Genomic DNA, 18281 nt, shown 5'->3' with positions numbered 1-18281 from the left:
GCATAATGACAAGTTGGACTGATTTGGTCTACCGTGAAGGCCCCATACTCTGCGCACTTAAGGATTTTCAAATTTCAAACAGCTGTAATTAATTGAAAACAAAACACAATCCTCTGAAATTTTGGGAGCAAATACTTATTGATTTCATGTATAAGGAAAAAATATAAAAGCTTCACTAAGTAATGATTTTTATTGCAAATTTTTAATTTTTCACAAGGTTGTCCGTGTTCCTAACTCTGCGCACTCATTTTTGCGATGCTCCTTATTCTGCGCATTCAGGTTCCTAACTCTGCGCACTCGATACATTATTTATAACAGTTGAAGTATTTTGCTAAAAGCATTACTAGCATTCAAACTATGAATTAATCTTAATTTTCTTGCTTTATACGGCTTTACGTCCCCAGTGGAGCGTGGAATGTCTCTAACATAGAAGTTTATTAAGTGGAGTGAATTTTATCTTCAATTCAATCCATGATAATTACTGTTACTGAATGCCATTAAGTGCAACTCTCAAAATAATCGAAATCATCATATGATTTCCAAAACATGTAATTAACTTAGTTTTCTAAAATCCAAAGCAACATACAAAAAGAGTACAAACTACGTCTTTTTTGCATTCTCCCTTGGCGTGTAAAGGAAAATTAGCTTTGACTGTTTATGTATTTTCACTAGAAAATATAAAAACCAAATTTTCTTTTATTCGGTTCGGGTACGGGTTTGAAGAAAATTAATAAGAACCTGGTTCTGGTTTGTTATATGTGAAACCCGAACATTCCTACTAAATACGAAGAATAGTTTAAGCGAAAGGGTATATCCATGCTTAATGTATTGTTCATCCCTCAATCGAGAAGTATCGCCGCCCTGTATAAGCGTGACGTTATTAATGAACGATTCATATTTCAGATCAATAACAGTACTTTATTGGCGTTTCTATATAGCAAATACGATTAAACCTCGATGTTCCATTACTCGATATTGACTCATGAAACTATACAAAAAATCAAAATTATTCTATTGCATGGTTAGGGAGCATTCAAAAATTACGTCCATCGTTCAGGGAAGGAGGAGTCTACGAAAATGTGACAATGCATCCATTAGGTACAGTTAAAATCGCGACAGGGGATTGAGGGTACGGAGTGTAGAAATCCTTAAAATATGTTGGACGTCATTTTTTAATCTTCCCTTACTATGATGATACCCTTAAACAATTTACCAAAGCATTTCCATTCCATATCTCGATGGTGTCGACAAGTCGATGGTTCCCTTCAATATCGACCTCTGGAGGGTTGATTGTATGTTGAAAATAACGTTTTATAACTGCTGCGCATAGTAAGGGACATAGTTGAAAAATGGTTCCTTACTATGCGCACTTGAGAAGAATAAGAAAATGAAGAGAAAATAAGGTGCACTTTACCAGTGATGATTGCTCGATAAATAAACTAGTGCCTACATACTAAAAATCTGAAATATATTTTCTTTAACTTGATTCAAATGACTTAAGTGATGAGGTCCCCCCTTAGCATTTTTGCTAACGGGCAGTCAATTTGGACGTTTTTCAATATTTTTAAAGCTATTTCATTTTTTATTAAAGTAATAAACGTAAATTTGTCAAGAAAATTCTTCGCGTACTTTTTTATTACTATTGTATCAATATATGGATAACAAATTTTAAACAAAAAATCAAATAATTTACCAGATTTTGGTGGATTTTGGTAAAAGTGCGCAGAGTTAGGAGCTGCGCAGAGTTAGGGGCCCTCACGGTATTTCTCTACCAAATCAGTCCAACTAGTCATTATGCAAAGTACCAGTTAACGATTTCTAGTGTTTTCTCTACCAAAATCCATTAAAATAATCGTTGATTTCCTGGGATGTTGTTGTGTACATTTTTCTAAAAAAAATTACCTATTTCTTGTGAAATGTTGTGTAGATTTTTGGCGGCCAATTATTGAAAAACAAAAAAATCAAAGAAAATTCTATGGAGCATCAATAAGATCCTTGAAACGCCTCTAGAAGGGTTACATAGGGATTCCTGTCAAGATTCTTGGTAGAATGCTTGATAGATTTAGATTCATGACAATTTTGTTATGAGATCTTTGCAGTAATCTTAAGGACATATAGGAAGGAATCCCTGTCATGGCAGGGAAAATGGCTTCCTCACACATACAAACACATTTGCCGGCGGTTCACATTTTTTCTCAAAATATTTCACTTACCTATAATTAATCACTCCCAAATTGCTAACTGGATATCAGAACACCGTTATGTTTCTATTATTGTAGTTTCAGCAACTGCCACTTATCCAAATTCCACAAACCGTGCTAATTTTCAACATGAACGAAGAACAATCCTTCGTTTGTTTACACTTTCTCACCCGCGAGCAAAGGATACTTTTCGACCAATTATATAATTCCACTACACGTAGCACACCGTACTCAGTTTACTTTCATTAATTGTTTATTGATAGACATCTTCCAGTTTATTTCTGATAGATACAACTTAAAACTTTACAGAACCGTGCTTAAAACAATCACCCGATCACAACTTTTCACTTTTTTTTATTTTTCTAATTTCAAGTCAGCTGCCCGCTTGCAGTGCTGTCAGAAATGTTGATGGTAACGTACAGCATCAAGCCAAATTATTAAGTCGAAGTGAAAAAGACTGAAACTGATGCAGGGATGACTGGCAACGCCGTGTTATTAATTGTAATTTCACTATTACCAACAAATAAGTGAATATTTTTTGTGTACCACTACTTTCAAACAGAAATTCACGGATTCAACGGAGTTTCACCTTAACGGGAATAAAGGCGATAATTGACCAATTTCTTCGAAAGATAACTGAACATGTTATAAGAGGATTGCCAATAAAGTTTCTAGTGGATTATATTATTATTATTTATCTTCTTTAAGTGTATTTTCGCCCAAGGCGAGTTCACCATTCTAGTAAATTCTAGAAAAGATTCTTGGCTGATATTTTCTTGAAATTCTTATTAGATTCGTAGAGATTGGCGAAAAGCAGAGCCAACACATATATAGCAAATTTCTTGGCAGGATTGGACTTTTTTTTTTCCAGTGTCGGGGACATATTACCACTGCGACCATTTGTTTGATCTTTTGTGGTGTAGGATTGGACTTACTGATGATACTGATTCATGGTGAAGCCTCTTCAGGATTACTAGTTTGACTAGTCCTAGATCTATGACAAAGTTCTTATGAGATCCCTGATAACATTTATGTCGATTTCTGCAGATTTACAGTTAATTCTTCCAATCATTACCAAGCTGGAAATCCCAAAACATTTCTTGTAAAATTACTCGTGAATTCATGGCAAGTTTTTTTTGGATAATTTAATAGCGAGGTCTTTTGGGTATTCTTGGGCGGGCAGTCATTGGTTGAATTCTTGCCAATTTCGATCATAGGGCTCATTCACAAATTTCATAACGCTGAAAGGGGTGGGTGGGTGTTCTCAGCGCCGTAGCGTGGCCTCATGGCGCCCTTGGCGAACCTCCATTTCAGCGCCTCTCAGTCAAAGCTTATCGAAACATATCATAAAAATTTGATTGTTTATTTTTTATTTTGAGCTGCAAGAATTTATATGAAAATCATCAAAAGTATCATAAATAAATGAAACACTTTCTTATCTTTAGAACACAATAAATTACTGATTAAACTTCTGTTAGAAAATATGTATATTCTTTTTTTAATGAAAATTATCTGAGAACTTTTGAATGTTATCTGAAAGATGCTTTAAAAAATTCCGAAGAAATTTACAGTTAATATGACTAGAAACAAATCTACTGAACCTACTAGATGTTTCAAACAAAGTTTTTCGTTGCAAATTTTGCTGAAAAAATATGTTTTTGAAGAAATTCTCCTACACAACCATTTGTTTTCAGGTAGAATTTAAAAAAATATTTTTTGCCCTGAAGAACTGGAAAGAATTTAGGAGCTTTTGCCTGAAATAGGATCCGAAGGTCATAGCAACTTCTTACAAAATTAAGAATGTTTTACAAAGACAGGATAGGACGGTTCTGAGATAGGATAGGATGGTTAAATTGTTTAATTTAATTTTTCAGGAAATTCATAGAGAAATCAAAGTAAACTCTCTAAGATTTTTAGGGATATTTTCCAGAAATTTCGTGTAGGTTTAGTCAAGATATTCTCTAAAAGTTTTATTGCAAAATAGTTTGAAAAAATGGTCAAAGTTTTCAAAAAATACACAACATTCTGTCAGAATCACACCTATAATTATGTGAAAGACCGGTCAAGATAAAGCAAGAGCTCTGCATAGAATCCTGACCTTGATTTTGTGAGAATCTCGCCCATTGTGGATCACGCTGAGGATAATGTTAGATTACACAGCGTAACAAAAACGACATTTTTGCGTGTCTCAAGCAGGGTTGGGAAAAAATCTGAAATTCACTCTACAGTAGCCAAGCAAAGCCAATCACAGTCAGCGAAGCCAGTGAAACTCACGGCCATCGCTGCTGTAGGCAAAATGCCTTGAAAATAGCAAAACACCCGTTGCTAAGGGCAATCCAAAACTACTGTAGAAAAATGTTCTATTTCCCGCTGCATTTCCCGCATTTAGAGCCTTCAATGACACTCATGATTTAGAAAATTCGTGCACCCAACATAGGCTACTTGATAAGATTCACGTTTTTGAACTACTCTACTGGGAGAGTCACGTGATTTTCGCGAAAATTCAAGCCTACTACTATTACCATTCCCAGCACTGGTCTCAAGGATAACATTATATGTCTCATGAACATGAATTTCACCAGATCAAGATTTTTTCATGAATCAGCCATGGATCATGTCTAACGCATAATTTCGAAGGCATTCTTAGAAGTTAATGAATTGACCCCTTTCGTGAAAATTTAGTCTAAGTTAAGATGCACAAAGCAGATATTTGTTCATATAATTTCAAAACCTCTCTGAACTTCATATGAATTCTAGCAGCTGGACGATCAACAAATAGAAATGTATCTATATATATCTATCTATTTATCTTCTATATAAATTAAAATGGAATGGTGTTTGTATAACACGAAATGACATAAGAAAGAGCCAATGGACTTACATGACTCTTTCACTGTTGCGACGTGTTTGTGTTTGGAAACCTCTCATGAACAGCTGGAAAATCATCTTAAAACTTATCTGGCATTTTGTATGGGAGTTTTACATAGCGTTTTTCAACAGCCTACTTGAATCCGGGACAGCTAGTAAAGATATAGATACATACCTTATTCCAAAACACTTTCGATACTCAAACTGTTTGGAGCTACCAGTATTTTATAAATATAATCAAACATAATTTACCAAATAATTTAGTTAAACTTCACTAAATTTAACCATTTTCTATCAAAATAAGAGAATATCAAAACGCAGAAACCGTTTGTCATCTGATTTTAAGCATCCGGGAAAAATCCGGGAATTGGAAAATTGATTTTGAATGGACACCCTGGAGTAGAGAATAGTAAAAATAGTTGATTCCAATCATTTAATATTTGCATTAGATTGTTATTTTTTTGCTAAAATATGAGCCATTTGGCCTATTATCGTTCGAGGCATAACAGTTGTTTGGCTTAATAGTTATTTGCAGAGGCAACTCGTAACCTCACTTTTTACCTGTTCTACGAACCAAACAATGATTAATTTGGCAAATTTAGATCATAAACCGAACAGTAAAGGATTAGAATCGTCCTTTTTTACAAATCTCTGTTCATTAGATGCAAACTTGTTGCTGAAATTCAAGAACCTTCTTTCGTAAAACAGGTAGATTGAGGTTAGGCGCCACTGGTAATTTGGCATAATGACATGACATGTCTTAGCTGTTGGACACAATTTTGCGATAAATATACCACGACATCATGAACATTTTGGCCCCGTTAGTTATGTATGTATGATGCAATTTCATAACCAATAGAGTTTTATTGGAGATTTTTTTTTGGCAAATAAAGATTAGTAGTATGTCCTATCCATAACTGACAATGGGATGTAAGATCGCGAGCATTTTATCAACACCCCTATGTTTATTAGAATTAATAATTCGATCAAATTCGACGTTTTTTTCAGAATTATGCCAAACGTCGGTTATGACACATGACTTAATGCAAAACAATTATTACCACAGATGGCTTAATGTCAAACGGGGTAGACCATTTCTCTTAGGTTACTTCTTGTTTTCTTGACTCCTGTTTGGTCTCTTTTGTCAGGCAAGAGGTCTGTAAAGACATTCAGTCGCCACCAGCCCCGCAATAGCATACTGCTGTTCAGTGTGAATGCAATCTATTCTAACTTCCGTTTCTCTCATTCCCCACAGACGCCAGGAGGAGATCACTGCCGAGCGGGAGGAGATCGATCGCCAGAAGAAGTTGCTCATGAAGAAACGGCCGACGAACAGCGAGAGCAGTCGGAAGCGAAACAATTCCAGCACGTCGTCTTCGGTGGCGGCCAGTTCGGGGGTTTCCAGCGGGTCGGCCAGCACCCAGCTGGCCTCGTCGCTGCACAACGGCAACGACAACACGTTCCTAAAGCCGGACCCGGTGGTCAGCAGCAATACCACCTTCACCATCCAGGAGTACTACGAGTGCGACGAGATACTGAAACTGCGGCAGAACGCCCTCAAGAAGGAGGACGCCGACCTGCAGCTGGAGATGGAGAAGCTCGAACGGGAACGGAATCTGCACATCCGGGAGCTGAAGCGGATACACAACGAAGATCAGGTAAGGAAGCTCTTAGGCTTAACTTGTAGTCCAAATGGATGATAATGATTCTCGATTTACAGTCACGTTTCAACAATCATCCCGTGCTGAACGATCGGTATCTGCTGCTGATGCTCCTGGGCAAGGGCGGCTTCTCCGAGGTGCACAAGGCGTTCGATCTGAAGGAGCAACGGTACGTTGCCTGCAAGGTGCATCAACTGAACAAAGACTGGAAGGAAGATAAGAAAGCTAACTATATTAAGTGAGTTTGGCGGTTTACTCCACATAGAGAGAATCTATCAATTCGTAATCTTCTTCCGACTATTTCCAGGCATGCGCTGCGGGAATACAACATTCACAAGGCGCTCGATCACCCGCGGGTGGTCAAACTGTACGATGTGTTTGAGATCGATGCCAACTCATTCTGCACCGTGCTGGAATACTGTGATGGGCATGATTTGGATTTCTATCTGAAGCAGCACAAGACGATACCGGAGAAGGAGGCTCGATCGATCATCATGCAGGTAAGTACCGTCTTCGGGTCGATTTTCAACCCGTAAACCTAACATCTATTGTTCTTCTTTTCTCCCCCCCGAACAAAAGGTGGTATCGGCGCTGAAATACCTAAACGAAATCAAACCCCCGATCATCCACTACGACCTGAAGCCGGGCAACATCCTGCTGACGGAGGGCAACGTTTGCGGTGAGATCAAAATTACCGACTTCGGTCTGTCCAAGGTAATGGACGAAGAGAACTACAATCCGGACCACGGTATGGATCTAACGTCACAAGGTGCTGGAACTTATTGGTGAGCAACCCGGAACCGAAAATGAAGATTTTCGTTCCACCCTCGTCCTCGGACCCGGGTGGGTGAGCCAAGCCACCCCGCGTGTCTCTGCGCGCACGGTATGACTTGCAAAACCTGCCGGCCACGGACGAGTTTCCCACAGCCGCCGGCCGTCGGCGCAAGCTGTGTACCTTCCCCGAACGATCATAGCCGTACTAATTCACGATTCTCTCTCTCTTTTCTCATTCCACGTTCCAATTTCCACGACCGTGTTCCTCAATTTGCAGGTATTTGCCGCCGGAGTGTTTTGTCGTCGGCAAGAACCCGCCGAAGATTTCCTCCAAGGTGGACGTGTGGAGCGTCGGGGTGATATTCTACCAGTGTCTGTACGGCAAGAAGCCATTCGGGCACAACCAATCGCAGGCAACGATCCTCGAGGAGAACACCATCCTGAAGGCGACCGAGGTGCAGTTCGCCAACAAACCGACCGTCTCGAATGAAGCGAAGGTGAGTTCAATAAGGGGATCATTTTAGTTACATCGATTTGAACGGATTATCACGGGCTAATAGGGTTATTATACGGCTAATATAAGGCATGTCAGCTGTATAATAGCACTATATTAGTACGCAGGGCGAATTGAAGTGCTATCTGGTTACTTGGGGCCATCGTTGGACAAAGATCTATAAAGAATTATGAAGACTTGTGAATGGGCAGACATAAAATGGTAGCATCTGGCCGGATGAACGTAAGCTCATCGAAAGGTGTAAGCAGAACTTCGATGAACACCTAAATGGCAATGAAGGGAGAGTCAGTGGAAATCAAAATCCAACCAAAAAGATGGCAATGAAGGTTAAACTGACGTACATAAACTGTATAACTGTGGTGTGGGATGTCTTAATGTGCAAGGGTGTCCTCAGAATCGTCTGGTGTTACCAGGAATCTAGCCAGCTTCGTGAAAAACTTTGTAACCGACCGTCGTTTCCGGGTCAGCATCAATCTAAAGAAATCCCCGAAGAAACTGGAGCTCCGCAGGGATCGTTTATCGCCGTTATGCTCTTTCTCGTTGGAATTAATGGTGTTTTCCAATCCTTGTCGAAATGTGTATACGCGGTAATCTACGCCGAGGACATGCTGCTAACTACAGGGGTTCACCCGAAGATGGTAATGCAGTCGCTAAATAGGCAAAAAAGTGGCCTTGAAATCTCTCCACAACCACAAAAAAGGGGTCCCGTAGCCTCGTGATTACGCTTTCGCTTCGTAAGCGGAAGGTCATGGGTTCGATTCCAAGGGGATGTCAGAAAGTGGGAAGACCGTCCATACAGAAGGCAACAAGTGATCCTCTTCCGACTTCGAACGGAACATACGAGTGTCTGCCACTCGATGAGTGGCGGACTCAATTTCCGAAGAACCTGCGAGACTTTCCAGGTGCATATCTCAGTTGAAGACTTCCTGCACAGCTGTCCCACTCTGAAACTCCAGAGGAAACAGTATGAAATGGGAAGCATTCGCACGATCCTACAGGATGATCGGTCCAGCAAGGCTGCACTTTTCTGCTTCCTTAAAGACGCTAAGCCTTTCGATGAAATTTAAACACAAAAATGTTAATTGGTATTTAATCTCCATTTAATCGATGAAAAATCATTATCATGGAGCATTTGAATGGCTTTTTGATTACAACGTCTTTCTCGTTCTGACGTCTAGAAACAGCAAGAAAATCTTGACGAACGCTCCTCAGTGGCAGATCTAAAAATCAACGTCTACCGGACCAAAATGTTGGATGTAAACACATCTAGTGCTTTCAAATTTACGGTAGCTGGACAAATACTTGGATTGCGTCAATTATCGAGCGATTGCGGTTCTAACCACTGCTTACAAGATACTCTCCCACAATCTATGCCGCTGTCTCTCCACCGATTGCAAAATCGTAAGGCGAACAATCGATTCCAAATCAGTGGATCGAGATGTTAGCTATGGCAGGTTATGCTCGAATACAGTTTCCCGGATAAACTGATAAGATTGAGTAAGGCCACAATGAAACGAGTAATATGCAAAGTCCCAGCATCGGGGACACTCTTGAGTCTCTTCAAATCTCAGAGAGTTGCGGGAAGATGATGGCCTTTCGTGTTTGCTGTTTTATTATTGATAGGAAGAGCGGAGATAGAATATGAGTGGCACGATCATCAGAAATTCCTTGAAGCTACTTAGTTTCGCCGACGGTATTGATATCATTGCACAGAACCTTAAGAAGATGGTGAGGAATCCAGATGATCGAAAAATGCATGTACTTGAGCTTACTGGTGATCGCCGATAACGATTTCAGTAGAGAAATCACTAGACGTATCGTGGTGGCACCTGCGTTGGACTCCGCAGAATTCTTCCATCGAGTAAAGTTCGTCATTGCACGAAGTTGACTATCTACATAACACTGATTAGATCGGTACTCCTCTATGAGCGCAAAGCATGGCCCCTATGAGCAGAGGATCAACTCAACCTTGTTATTTCAAGTTGAGGACGATCCGCGGACCATTCTAAAATGCGTGGCTGGCAGGGCAGCCAAGGATCGAGTCGAATGCAGACATCTCTTACGTATAACAAATGCCTCTTATGCCTTAACTTAACCGATAACGTAAGAGCAAACGTTGGAAGCCATCAATATCTTGGTAGTCAAACAAAGAACTCGTCGACGGCAGGTGTTTATCTCCAGATGCCTATGGCACATTATTCGTGCATGGTGACCATGATTCAAGCTACCCGAAGTCGCAGCTGATTACACACAAAGCCTTGAAGCAGCATTTCCGGATGAGGAAGTGCTCACCTAAGCCCCTCTTGAGAACCGCTGGAGTAGTGTCAAAGCAGCCATTAATCGCAACGCAGCAGAAGCTGCCTTTGGGTTCGTGGAAGGAAAACGACGGAACGGTTGGTTTGACGAGGAGTGTCAGACGGGTTTGGGTAAGAAGAATGTAGCGCGGGTGATGATGCTGCAGTAAGGTACCCATCACTCATTCGTTTAAGACCAAACACAGGCAGTACAGTCGAATTTCGTTCGTTGCACTATCTTTAAGTGGGCTACGTTTTAATTGGGCTCCCGTTAGTTGGGCTATAGCCCACCTAAAACGAAGGCAAACGTCATTTTATGACATAAGACGCAATCTATCAATGTTGGTAGCTCTGTTTTTCTTTTGTTCTATGTTATTTGACAGCTCGAAACTCAGCCCGATTAGTGAAAGTCTTTCACTAAGTGGGCTACAGGTTTAGTGCAACGAACAACTGTACCAACGCTCTGGTCTGCTTGCGTTAAAAAGCGAAGTCAATCCAAAATAATCAAGGCCAGAATTGTGGACCTCAGGAACGATGATTTTTCCTACAAGATCCGCTCTCTCCCAGATTGTGCTAGGCCATTCTGGAAAATGACCAAACTTTTGAAAACCAAACCCAGACCGATTCCACCGTTGATCCCATTAGACAAAACCGACTCTAAGGATCGCTTGATAACCCCTGCGGAGAAGGCTGCTGAGATAGGTCGGCATTTCGTCAGCTCCCACAATCTAGGGCTAGACATTCCTAGCCCACACGAAGCTGCTGTTTCCGAATACGCAGCTAACCTACACTGATCTCCCAACGACTTTCCGGAGGAGTTGGAGATCACAGCTGACGAATTGCTGGCCTATCTTAAATCATATAAAAACATGAAGGCCCCAGGTTTCGACAACATCCTGAACTTGAACTCAAGCAATTTTAAATCCAGTTCTATCAACATCTGGCATTGATTTTAAATCAGTGCCTCCGACTTAGCTACTTCCCCTCGTCGTGGAAGTCAGCAAAAGTCATCCCCATCAGGAAACCTGGAAAGGATCCTTCCTCCCCCAAAAGCTATCGACCCATCAGCCTTCTCTCAGGGTTATCAAAGCTCTTTGAAAAAGCAATCAAAAGACGGCTGCTTTCGGCATCTTACTCGAGGAACAGTTTGGCTTTCGACGCGGTTGTTCAACAGTGCACCAACTGACTCGAGTAACCAACATCCTCAGGCGGAACAAGTCCCTCGTCAAATCCTTTGCCATGGCGTTGCTCGATGTTGAAAAAGCATTCGACAACGTCTGGCACGACGGCCTGGTGTACAAGCTGCACCGATACAATCTTCCCACCTATTTGGTGAAAATTATCAAAAATTATGTTTGACAGCACGTTCAGGGTTTCCCTCAATGGAGTCAACTCAGACCTACTCAACATCCCCGCAGGTGTTCCACAGGGTAGTATTTTAGGTCTCCTACTATACATCCTGTTCACCTCGGACATGTCTCAGCTCCCTGAAGGCGACTCTCTATCACTGTTCGCTGACAACACCTCAGTCGTCTACAGCGGCAGATTCGCGAGAGCGTTAACATCTCGACTCCAGAGAGGCCTGAATGTCTTGTCAGATTATTTGAACAGCTGGAAGATCTGTATCATCGCGGCGAAGACCCAGGTCACCCTCTTCCCCTATTCCAAATCATCCAGACTTGTTCCGGCTGAGGATTGTAAAATCACCCTCGGTGGATCAACGGTGGAATGGTCTGATGTAGCCGACTACCTTGGTTTAACGTTAGACAGCAAGCTTCTCTTCAGACAGCAGGTTGAAAAAATGGTCATCGAAAGCAACATCTTGCTTAAAGCACTATATCCGCTGATCAACCGGAAGTCAACTCTGTATTTGAAGAACAGTAATTGAATATGGCGTACCAATCTGGGAGAGTTACCATCTGAGGCTCCACAGTTCCTCCGGATGATCATCAACAGTCTTCCGAGAATGAGAACAACCGAGGTCCACCGTCTGGCTGAGATAAAAACACTAGAGGAGCGCTTTGGTGACTCGATCGATAGATTCAGAGCTCGTTGTCAAAAATCTGGCCAGCAGGTCATCCGGGACCTCGTTTCCCCATAGGTTATCAAATTTTTGTAGTGTAAATAGTAGTAGTTAGGTTATCAAATTTTTATTTATTTTAAACTACCAGAGCCTATAAGACCAACACTAATATTACTAGGGTAAAACCAATTAATTGACCGCAACAAAAACAAATGTATTAGAAACAAAGTGGAAGGATCCCTCGGGGTCAACCTCTTAAAATTAAAAATCAATTTTCCATGTAAAACAAATCGAAATAAACTTGAATTTAATGCGAAAAAAGGTGCCCATCAAAATGTGGAACGAACAAACTGAAGCGAAGGCAGCAAACCTATCTATTCCGGGATAAAAAGCGTTGCCTGGAAGAGTTGGAGTGCGAAGAGATGAGGCAGCTGCATCGTTCTCAAGAAACGCATAGTAAGTTCTACAAGAAACTAAATGCACACCGCAAAGGCTTTGTGCCGCGAGCCGAAATGTGCCAGGATTAGGATAGAGGTATCTTGACCGACGAACGTGAGGTGATTGAAAGACGGAAGCAATACTACGATGAACACCTGAATGGCGAGGACCAAGACCAAGAAGACCAAGGCAACAGGAGGAATGGCTTCATCAGTACGGCGAATGAGGAAGCAGTGCCAACTCCCACATTAGGCGAAGTTAAGGATGCTATCCAACAGCTCAAGAACAACAACCACGCGAAAATCTAGACCGTAACCACCACCTATTCGTCAATTTCGAAGCGGAAATTCGAAGACGTATCATTACCGGAAGTCGTGTTTAGTACGAACTCCACAATACCTTGCGTTCTGGTAAACTTCACCTCCGTACTAAGTGCACAAGACGCTGACCGGTAGTCCTCTGGGTCCATTCACAAATTTCATAACGTTGAAAGGGGTGGGTGGGTGTCTTTAAGTTGTTTGAATTTAAGACTCTCATAAAAAGCGTTACAAGGGGGTGGGTGGGTGTCCAAAATGGCCATTTTCGGCGTTATGAAATTTGTGAATCAGCCCTCTACGGGTATGGAACGTAGACAATGCTCGAAGAGGACCTGCAAGCGCTAGGAGTTTTGAACGACGTGTGCTCAGGACGATCTTTGGCGGAGTATGTGAGAACGGCGTATGTAGGAGAAAAATGAATCACGAGTAAAAGTAAACTAAGACCACGAAACTGGATCTCCAATCAGCTCCATCGCTGATGCTAGAAGCCGGAAACAACTCAAATTCGATAACGAAAGTACATATGCAATCAAGCAAACGTTATGCTGGGACCCAGCATGGCATCGCAGCAGAAGCAGGTCCAGAAGCTCATGGCGGTGCAGCTTCAACGAAGTAATAATAGAAGGCGACCAAAACTAGACCTGACAACAGGTCATGGCGAAACCACGTACCTAACCAATTGCCCGGAAGGGAAATCCTTCATGTCGACTCTATGCACTACCAGAATTGTCAAGGATTGAAAGCTGTTTTCAGTATTAATCTATTCGAGACCAAGATTTCTCACTCCATTCGTAGAATAAGCCTAGATTAATAGTTGCGTCGTCTGTTGCTTCGTCGACTCGATGATCGACTGTGGGCTTGGCTTACGGGCTGATTCTACCCATGAAGTGAGGTGAGAAATCACGTTGCCAAACTCCACTTGAAAGAGGTGAAATCGCGTTTTTTTACTCGGCGTTTCACTTCATTGGACTCGAGTGTCTCACCTCATTCCACTCGTAGAATAAGCCCAATCTTTAGGCACGATTATAACCCTCTGAACCCCAATGATAGCCTACTTGTTCCATTTGCTAACATTTCTCTTCAATTTCTCATTCCAGAGCTTCATCCGGGGCTGCCTGGCCTACCGCAAGGAGGACCGGATGGACGTGTTCGCGCTGGCCAAGCACGAATACCTGCAGCCGCCGGTTTCCAAGCACAACCGATCGGCGGCGGCGGCCGCCTCCAGCAATCAGCACGGCAGTGGCAACAGCGGAGTCAGTGGCCAGGCCGGAGCTGGCAGTGGTGCAGGCGGGGGCGGTGGCGGTTCCGGTGGATCGGCCGGCGGTGGTGGCAACCAGGCCGGACAACAGACGTCCTTTTCCACGGGGATGTTTGGCAACATGAACCAGTCTAGTTCGTCTTAGCTGTTTTTCAACAGCAGTTTGTTGAAAAGCGCTGCTGGGGCTAACAATAATAACCACAACAATAACAACAATAGCCACATCGTCATCAACAATGTTGGCAGCACTGTACTTGCCACTGTTGCCAACACTGTGACGACTGCGGCTATCGCTCCTCCGATGACGACGACCGCGACGACGACGAATGCGATCAACATAGCAACGATTACTGCTGCCTGTGGTAATCTGACCAATAGTAACAATAACCATAGACTCATCAACAGTATCATCAGCAGCAACAACAACAACGTTTCGCCGCCAACGTCATCAAAATCATCCAAGTAGGCATCGACCCAGAGGCGGCGCCTACTCCGTTAGTCAAGGTCAATCTGAAATGTTCGTACTACGTAAGTAAAACAAAACAAGCAAATGTGATGTGCTTAGCAGAAAAAAAAATCCCCATAAACTGCGTGATATTTAAAAAAAACAATAGATGGTCCCCACAAATACACGCAGACGTGTGGATAAATGCACGAATGCGCTCGCCCCTTAACCCTGGAAACTAACCCCTCAAAACAAGAAAAAAAGTCAATGTTCGCTGTATAAAAACCAAAAAAAAAAAAACAAACAAATCTCGTTCATAAATGATGTTCCAACACACAATAGCAGAAGCAGACTTTATGAAACACAAAACAGAAAACTAGTAGCTCGTGTAAGTAAACTTGGATACAGCAGAATCAAATCCTAACGGAAACCAGGGAAGTTTGTCGCTGCGCATGTAACACGAAATACAGAAGCAATCGAGTATAGGGAGGCAGAGAAGTAAGGAAATACGTTGGACGCGCACAGGAGACTTTACTGAGGAGGAGAAAGCATGATGATATCGGTGGTTTCCGCGATTTAAGTTGTTGATTTAGCGAGTAGTTTGAGATTTTTTTCTTTTACATTATTTTACATTTTTCGTTTCGAATGAAAAAAAAGATTAATGGGACAAAACGAATGCAGATCGAAATTTTCGCGATAGACAGAAATAAAGATTTTCGATTTGGATTGTACCTACACAAAGATCAGAGCACGGATTACAATTTACTAGTATTTTTGGTTTTTGGTCGATTTATCGCAATTCGACAATAGGTAGGTACTCCACGTGAAAGTGAAAGTAATCACTTAATAGAGTAAGCGAATGACAATTAATCAAGTGGAACTGTAAATGGGAGATAATAAATGTATAAAGTATGTAAAACCCAGTGTTTGGAAAATTCAAGACAATTTTGTCACGGCGAAATTGAATGTAATCAATAAATATCGCTGGTTGTATGTCATTGAAGTGTTCTTTTCAACAATCTAAGTCGCGTTCAAGATTACTCAAAAAACATGCTTACTACAACCATCGCTCCTGGTTTTGCGTAAGTGTTCACCGATTCGTCCACATTTTTGGCCGTTCATACAAAAGTATAGTTCATCGTGAACCGGAATATGTCAATTGAGATGTTTTATAGATGATATAAATGCATATCCATACTCGTAGCAACAATGACCGAATGTTGTTCGATCTCTAATTCCACTAAATACTATATTCAATACATAGACGCCGGCCACGTCCTTACCACTGTTCCACATTACTATGTTCGAGACATTGCCATCAATTTCGGTCTGCAATCATTTTGCGATCCAGAAAATCTTATAATTTTTATCACAATCGAACTGCTTTAACTGGACCATGACCGATTGTATATGTCGGTGGTCCGCAGTTCACACACATTTTTTTCTCAACATTACTATTATTTAGCGACCAAGAGAACATGCGGAGTCGTTGCGGAAGCGAAAAACAAAAGTGGAGAAAAACGCCCTGCAGCAAACGGACTAAGAATAGAGAAGACGAAAAACCGAAAATAAAGCAAAAAAAAAATGTTGACAAAAGAGTGAAGAGCAAAATATGAGAGCGTCGTGTACATTTTCGAGGACGAGAGTAAGAGAGATGAAGCGAGAAGAAACAGGAGAAACGATAAAGGATAGGATGTTTTGTTGTTTGTTGATTCCATTGAAACGAAAGAAAGCAACACAGGATAAGGAGGAGGAACGAAGATCCGAAACGGAGGAAGCAAAATGCACGCGTGCTAGCAAAAGAGAAGCAAATCCAACAAGATGGCGTCCACTGTTATAAGGTGGATGGCAATGCGCGTGCGATGGGAGTTGAAAACTTTCTTTCGTTATTATTTTTTGTACATATACCGATTAGTGTTTGTTTTATCATTATGAATTATTACGAATTACGATTTAATACTGAGCAAAAAAGGAAAACAATAAAACACACTCATATTGATGCTGAAGATAGGAGAAAATGTGGATGAGAAAATGCAAGAGAGAGAGCGAGAGAGACCATTTTTGCAAATCGGATTTCATCGTTTAGGGATGAAACCGGTTCAATTAAAAGAAATTGAGACAATTTCCTTCTTTCTCAAAATGAGAGATATGAAGGAAATGGAACCGTGTTGAACGAATATTACTAAACACTCACACACACATTCAGCTTGCGAAGCGCCGATATTGGATTCTCTCTTGTTTCCTTGAACAAAAGAGAGTTTGAAACAAGAAATAAAGAGAGAGGAACAGAAGAGAAGAATGCCAAAAGGCTCTAGCGACATTTTATTGGAATTCTTTTTTAATTACTTGATAGGGAAACCAAATATAACTGCGTGCGTTTCTTTCGTGTGAGTGAGGGGTACTCAAATCTTGCTAGTGGTGTGCGTGCGATGGCGGGAATGAGCGTGAAAATGTGAACGTGTGACGAAGCTTAACACATCCTTGAGAATTAGATAAAAGTAATATCTCGCAGGAAGAGAAAACTAAGAAAATAAAACAAAAAAGCTGTGTTTTCTTTTCTCTTAAAACACACATAGTAAACTCTATCAATAGAAAAAAAAATCGTGAAAAGCATAGGTTGAATAAAAAATGCGATGTAATCTCTTCTTAACTTCTTAAGGAAATGAAAATCAAGTAAACAAAAACGACAAAAGCTAAACCAACGTGATGAAATTTGAGGTCAATGCTTTTTTCGCGAATTCACATCTCTCCCATCACACATTGACTCGAACAAACACACACACTCACACCTACATTCAACCACACTCGCAAACATTCACACATACACTCGTACATACACTCGTACACACACTTTCATTACTAGAATATTGCGCTCAAAATCGAGAAGAGAAGAAACACAAGACAAAACTAACCAATTCGTGGTGAGTCAAGCCAGGAAACGAGTGGAGAAAAAGGCGTAATAAGAAAACAATGAAAATCTTAAAAAATATTCATCCAGACATTAAAAGGAAACAAACCAAGCTTATTATTAGCAGTTGAAATATCAAGTTTAGTGGTTAAATTCAAATAATCAATAAAGAGAACGAAGAGAAGGATGATGACACTCACACACACAAACGCTGCTTGACGCAGCGAGAAAGAGAGCGAACAGGAGAGTAGCAGAAGGAAGTCAAGCTCCACCAATGGGAGCGTGTGAAAACAAATCCAAAAATGCGAAACGCATACACAAAAATAAAAAGAAACCCTAGCAAACAGTAAAAAGCAGTTCAGTAGTAGTTGAAAAGATTATAGGAAACCGTGTGTGAGAGTGGCAATACTGTGCGAGTGTGCGTTGTGTGAGAAAGAGAGTGTGAATGCGCGAAAAAAGAAAATAAAAACCAGCGAGAACAAGCAAGAGTGTGAGTGCGAGAAGAAGCTTTGAGGAAGCCACACGCGAGAAGCGGTAGCCAGAAACGGTGTTGTAGTAGTTGAAGGAGAAGCAAAAAATA

General features: G+C 41.2%; 1 protein-coding gene across 8 annotated transcripts in view; it reads left to right on the top strand.

Annotated features, from left to right (window-relative positions):
- The window catches only part of LOC5564151 (serine/threonine-protein kinase tousled-like 2), a 397741-nt gene extending 379716 nt beyond the window's left edge, over nt 1–18025 (top strand). For all 8 annotated transcript variants that reach the window (XM_021838837.1, XM_021838832.1, XM_021838827.1 and 5 more), the window contains 6 exons: nt 6325–6727; nt 6790–6968; nt 7038–7230; nt 7310–7515; nt 7782–8001; nt 14188–18025. In XM_021838837.1, coding sequence (XP_021694529.1) covers nt 6325–6727; nt 6790–6968; nt 7038–7230; nt 7310–7515; nt 7782–8001; nt 14188–14493 — 1507 coding nt within the window. In that variant the 3' untranslated portion in view covers nt 14494–18025. The remainder of the gene's footprint in view (nt 1–6324; nt 6728–6789; nt 6969–7037; nt 7231–7309; nt 7516–7781; nt 8002–14187) is intronic.
- Nucleotides 18026–18281: the final 256 nt, after the last annotated feature.

Source organism: Aedes aegypti, chromosome 1 (assembly GCF_002204515.2).
Source record: "Aedes aegypti strain LVP_AGWG chromosome 1, AaegL5.0 Primary Assembly, whole genome shotgun sequence".
In the NCBI taxonomy this organism is placed as follows: Eukaryota; Metazoa; Arthropoda; class Insecta; order Diptera; family Culicidae; genus Aedes; species Aedes aegypti.
The sequence above is the reverse complement of the archived record's forward strand: the minus strand, read 5'-3'. Positions and strand labels throughout refer to the sequence as shown.